Genomic DNA, 6,000 nt, shown 5'->3' on the forward strand with positions numbered 1-6,000 from the left:
AAGAAGGAATACAATCTCAACTGAGGGCATGCCCAGCCTGGTTCAGGGAAAAGTGCAAACAGGCCTATTATTCCAAACTTACTGGTCAAAAGAGCTATAAGCTGTCTGCAGTTGGCATGGACTAACACACCACTGTTATGTTTATGATTAGAAATCCAACTATAAAAGTGCATACTTGATGCAGCTCCAATTTTTAAAAAGCCTTCACAGGACAAAGAGGCAATTACATGATTGAAAACTTGGTATTTTGGGGCAGTGCAATCAGTTCTGACAACTGCAGCAATGACTATAAAGTGTGCAAAACATGACTATGTATTAATTGGTAAGAATTTAACCAGCTCCCTGTAAAAATGGAAAATGAGATTGTGACAGGGAAAGGTGCAAGAAGCACTCTCAGGTGAAACAACCACTCAAAACCAGAGGTGGAGTTCTAGATCAGGGAACAGCTTCACATAGATGATGAGGGTGCCTCACTGTGACATCTGCCATCAAACACGACCACCCAGATTATTACATGTGGGCTCATCAATGCAGATGAAGGCACATTATCTTCAAAATAAAAGTATTTGTAAATAACCAATCAGTTAATGTTTACAGATATATGATATGATATCTATCAAACAAGCACAGACTCTTTGTTAGCAAAGACATGATGGGAACATTTGCTTATATCGAGTATATTAATTTCTGGAACTATTATCAAAACAAGCTCCCACTAAAAGTCTTAGATTTCTTCTGAATGAAATAATTTAGTGAATCCTCCAACCTAAACTATACAGTTAAGGGATTAAATACAACCATTACGACATGTCAAAATATAAGTTAGAAAAAGGTTTAATGAATTACCTCCTCTTTCTCATGTAGCATTATATGAGCTTTCAGACTGGCTACTCTGGAGAATTTCTTGTTGCACACAGGACACGTAGCATCTTCGCCATTGTGAGTACATTTATGAAGTGTCAAGTTGAATTCAACATTAAATGACATGGGACACTGGTCACATCGGTGAGGCTGTTTGTTAATATCACAAAAATAAAGACAAAATTCAGTCTTTTCATAAGATACACATCCTCTGTGTGACATATAACCATACAAATCAAAATGTTAAAAAATTTTTAAAAAGAGCAATTCAAGTACCTACACACGATAATGATCCTTAGTAATACCTGTCTTAATTATTTTATCTTCTTTGCATCTCACTACCTAATAAAGAAATACAGCATTTCAACAGCATATGGGGCAAGAAAGCAGGGGAACTAAAAAAAGCTGAGACTCAAAAGTGAGAATCCCTGAGGAGAGTGGGGGGAGCAGGAGAAAAGGATGAACAAGGGATAGGAATAAATTTTCCTACTTGAACTGAGATTATGATTCACTCAAGAGTGTGGCTGGACACTGGAACAGGCTCCCCAGGGAAATGGTCACAGCATCAAGCCAGACAAAGAATTCTGGACAATGTTCTCAGGCACACAGTGTGATTCTTGGCGCTGTCCTGTGCAGGGCCAACACCTGGACTTGATGATCCTTGTAGGTCCTTCCAACTCAGAATACTCTATGATTCTATGAAACCTCCTTATGCAAATTTAATAACTGAAACAGCAAAGCACTTAGCTTATACTAGAACTGGCTGCTCTTCAGCTGGTATCTGCACAGTCAGTTTTCATTCTTTAAGAGCACCTTCACTTTTAGATATAAAAGCTCTTACATAAGCGTGTAATAATATGGTTTTAACAATACCAACTTTCATTTCGTATCTATCAACTTTACAACATTAAAACTTGTGTAAGTTGTTCTATGTATACATGAATTATTTTATATTATATGCATGAAAGTGCTACATTTTGTAAAAACTGATCTGTATGTACATCTACCTCAAGGAGGAATAAAATAATTTTGCCATCACATGTAAGTAGTTTTAGCTTGGTTAAACAGAAATCAAGGAAAAGAAATTAAATGCCTCATATTACAGGTAAAACCTGTGGCAAAAGCTTCATTTAAAAAGTCAGACTAGCCTTAATCAAATATTTGTATTCTTCTCATTCTTTCCCAAATTTGATTTGTAAGCAGCTAAAGTGATGACATTAATCTACAGACTAATACAAACATACTAAATTAGTTTACTAGCAAGGTCCACTTAATCAATATAAGTATTATTTTCTTTTTATTGCTAATGTGTAGAAGCACATTCCAAATTCAATTGAAATAAACCCAGGCATTTTCTCATCTACTTGAATACTTTACAAATCAAAGAAAATGGCTAAAATTAAAAATTACTGGTGTGGAAACAGCAATCTAACTAAATGGCATCACAGTAAAGTCCTGTCTCAAAGGAAACGTGAAAACACGAAAGAGAAACTTCACAAAACCCTGAGGTCTCCAAGCAGTAATTACTAGTGGTGTGATTACAAAAACCTGGAAAATGTATCTTGTTAGCTTTACTTGACAGTATATGGAAATATCAATACACATCGGTATTTTCTAAGATTATATCTACTTCAATTCATACCTTATCATTTTGCTCATGATCCCTCATATGGCGCTGGAACTGGGTCTCTTTTGGAAAAGACAGCAAACAAATCTCACACTTATGGAAGTTTGGTACGTGGTAGGGAAAATTACCGTTCTCTATATTCGGTGTCAGAGCATTATCTACAAAAGAAGCATCAAAATATTTGTATAGAGTCACACTTTATCTACTTATAATTTATTGTAAAAACCAGAATTCTTTGAAGTACAAACTATTCAAAACTCCTCTAAGATTTTTGACTCATACAACATTCTAACTTCAAGGGATCTTGAAGACCTCAGGCATAAACATTACTGCTTCCATTGATGCAGAATCAACCCAACACATCCATACCTCTACCAGCCAGTCATTAAAGAGAGAAATAATCACCTTCTCCTAGTAATTTGAAAGAAATTCTTTTTGTCCTTCACAGACATCTACCACGTCTGCAACAAAAGAAAATGCTGCCAAATACACTGGGTAAGATACTGCCAGGGGTTACTTTTAATAATATTACATCATATGTTTCTAAAAAACCTTGTAAAAGTTTTTTTCTGCCCTCCCCCAGTTGCTCTCTGTTTTTTTCCCTTAAGAAATATTTAGACATCTTTTCCTTCTTCTACTTCAGGCAATTCAAAACCTTCATTAAAACCTGTATTAAAACCTTTAGAGCTGTAAAACCAACACAGATGTTTCAAACAGCTGAGAGAGATGCAAAAAACTGTGTACACATTAACTCGATGGAGAACAAGCTGTATTTTTCTTTAAACAGACCCAGCCTAAGCCCATACAGTTTTCATTTTGAACTCCTACAGTCATACAACTTTTGATAGACAAGTTGCAAGCCTCTAGATCCTCTTGCTTAAATGGCTGAGTACTAGAAACACCTTATGAAATAGGGAAAATATTAATCCAAGGAAGTTAAACACATTTTACATTTGAGAAGATACTGTATCACTAAGGAATTTATCTTTCAGAAAAACTTTAAGAAAAGCAATTGGCAGGAGGGGTTAACATATGCAAGATCATTCAATGCAGTATTAATAAAATGAAAATAAAAATCAATTGACTTGTGCTGCAGATGAGGGCCACTAAAGACAAAAAAATCTGTAGAATTCAGTTTCAAACACTGCTACAACTTAAACTGCATCAACACCAGAACACAAAAAGAAGGGAACATTAGTTTATTATCTCAACATTCAAGGCCTGATGTTTCTCTAAGTCACTACTTCTCACCATGTATGTAGGAATTAGGCATAGAAAGTAAAATACACAAGCAGAAGTTTACAGCATCCTGTTTACATTTCCTCAGAGGAAATGAAGTAATACAATTCATATCGTATTTCTGCTCACTACTGCACTCACTTCAAAGTCCTGTCTCATTCACCACACCATTTATAAGGAAAAAAAAAAAAGAAAGAGTATCAGTACCTTATGTCCTGACCATCTTTTGTCCCTGCTAAAATTCTCATAAACAAACTAACAGTTGAGGAAGCTGTAGCAACATTTCAGCACAATAAATCTTGGGCCAGAAATCACAACTGAAAACAATGTCCTAGGGACTTAAAATTCCCATTTCTGGACTAAGCCGCTCAGTTATGTTCTGCTTTGCAAAGTTTAGTTATAAAGCATTTTGCTGTAACAGAAAGATGTAAGTATCCCAAATCTTTATCATGGGTAAACTTAAACCTACTGCATCCTTGAACAGACTCCCAGCTGTATATTCATAGTATATGCAGACACTATCAATAACAACCCTAAAATGGTCACATCTTGTCAAAAGCTGAAAACCACAGTTTTAATTACAAGATACAGTCCTTCCAGCACCCTTGTGATAAATATGCCTGAGTAGAATAAAGGACACAAAATTAGTTTCTGTAAATATTGGCATGACAAGAGAAGTGAAAGAAAAATCTACTCTAATACTCGGGCTATATGGAAACGTAATCCAAGAGGTTTTCCCTTCCTCTAGAAAAAGCAGTAACTGTTCAACCCCATGAAGACCTGACCTCTCACTTTAAACTGACAACTGAAAAATGATCCAATCCATGACTTTAGAAACCCTCTCCATGAACCAAAGAGATTATTATCTTTAAACATTCACTCCTGAGATCAAAGACACAGGACAATATACAAAAACAATGCCTAAGCAACTAAAGTAGTGAAAGTGTAACACTGACATCATCATCAAAGGTGCAGACTTCCCACCCTACACTTTACAGAAAAAGCAACATGCTTGCTAGCGTCTGAATAATGCTACCAAATGACATAGTTTTGGGGCCAAAACCATTTCTGTCTATCATTGTTATTAAAATGTGTATCATATCTATCAACTGTAATACAATTAGAGGCCAACACTTTTCTTCTGGAATTCAAAAAGCAGTTTAACTGTGTGATGATGAAAAATTAAACATCCTGTGATGTCTCAACACATGCTTGCTAGCGTCTGAATAATGCTACCAAATGACATAGTTTTGGGGCCAAAACCATTTCTGTCTATCATTGTTATTAAAATGTGTATCATATCTATCAACTGTAATACAATTAGAGGCCAACACTTTTCTTCTGGAATTCAAAAAGCAGTTTAACTGTGTGATGATGAAAAATTAAACATCCTGTGATGTCTCAACAGAATTTGATGACTATGGTACTATGAAATCATACCACCTGATGCAGAGATATACAAGAAGACAATATTTCAGCTTTTCTTTAAAAAGACTGAAATGTTCACCACTAAAATAAACAGAAAGGGGTAGCAAAGGCATAATCTTACAATATTTCATAGAAAGGAAGAGAAAACCAGCCTGAATTTAGGAAAATGAGCAGCTGAGCACATCACATGCTGTGTTGTAGCATCAGGAGTTTCTCAAGACTAGCTCACAGGTGATCATAAACCCTAAACTACTGCAAGCTGTTCTGCCCTCCTAAAGGCCCTCAGACCTTGGAAGAAGAAACAGAAGGCACAGGTGTAGAAAACGCACTGCTTATGTCTTTAACATCTTACACATCACTCTTTCAAAGAAAATCTTTGTAACTCTTTGAAAGCCAAACCTTAATCCTTTTTTGTCCTTTCTCTCATATTGTTACAGAGCAAAAGAAAGACATTTGGGAGTCAGGACTGGACGCTAGAATCAGCAACTGGACAGTAACATCCAGCTTGACTTGATTACTCTTAGTGCAGAAATCCTTAAGGGTAAGGCACAGTGGATCAATTTAGGTTAGATTCCAGAAATCTTCAAAGGCTCAGCTATTGGGAGATCAGGCTGAAGATGGCTCTAAGCAGTTGCAGCCAGTATGCCTAGAAAAAACAGTACACTTTGATTTAGAAAGAACTCTGGAAGTTCAGTTGTTTCACTCAAAGGGCATGATTGATATCTAATGCAGATTAAAATTAAAACACAAATTCATTTATTCAATAACACTTTATCTGAAGGAGCCCAAGGGAAAGCTAAGACTTTAACAACCTTTTTTTCACTTGCATTGTCACTAAAATAGTC

General features: G+C 35.8%; 1 protein-coding gene across 1 annotated transcript in view; it reads right to left on the bottom strand.

The window, feature by feature from the left end:
• The window catches only part of ZNF236 (zinc finger protein 236), a 62,694-nt gene extending 60,051 nt beyond the window's left edge, over positions 1-2,643 (bottom strand). Inside the window, exons 1-2 of the mRNA XM_009082983.1 lie at positions 2,504-2,643; positions 847-1,011 (exon numbers count right to left, since the gene is read on the bottom strand). Of these exons, the coding sequence (XP_009081231.1) occupies positions 847-1,011; positions 2,504-2,530 (192 nt within the window). The 5' untranslated portion in view covers positions 2,531-2,643. The remainder of the gene's footprint in view (positions 1-846; positions 1,012-2,503) is intronic.
• Positions 2,644-6,000: the final 3,357 nt, after the last annotated feature.

The sequence above is a fragment of the Acanthisitta chloris genome, unplaced genomic scaffold (genome assembly GCF_000695815.1).
Source record: "Acanthisitta chloris isolate BGI_N310 unplaced genomic scaffold, ASM69581v1 scaffold14689, whole genome shotgun sequence".
Classification (NCBI taxonomy): domain Eukaryota; kingdom Metazoa; phylum Chordata; class Aves; order Passeriformes; family Acanthisittidae; genus Acanthisitta; species Acanthisitta chloris.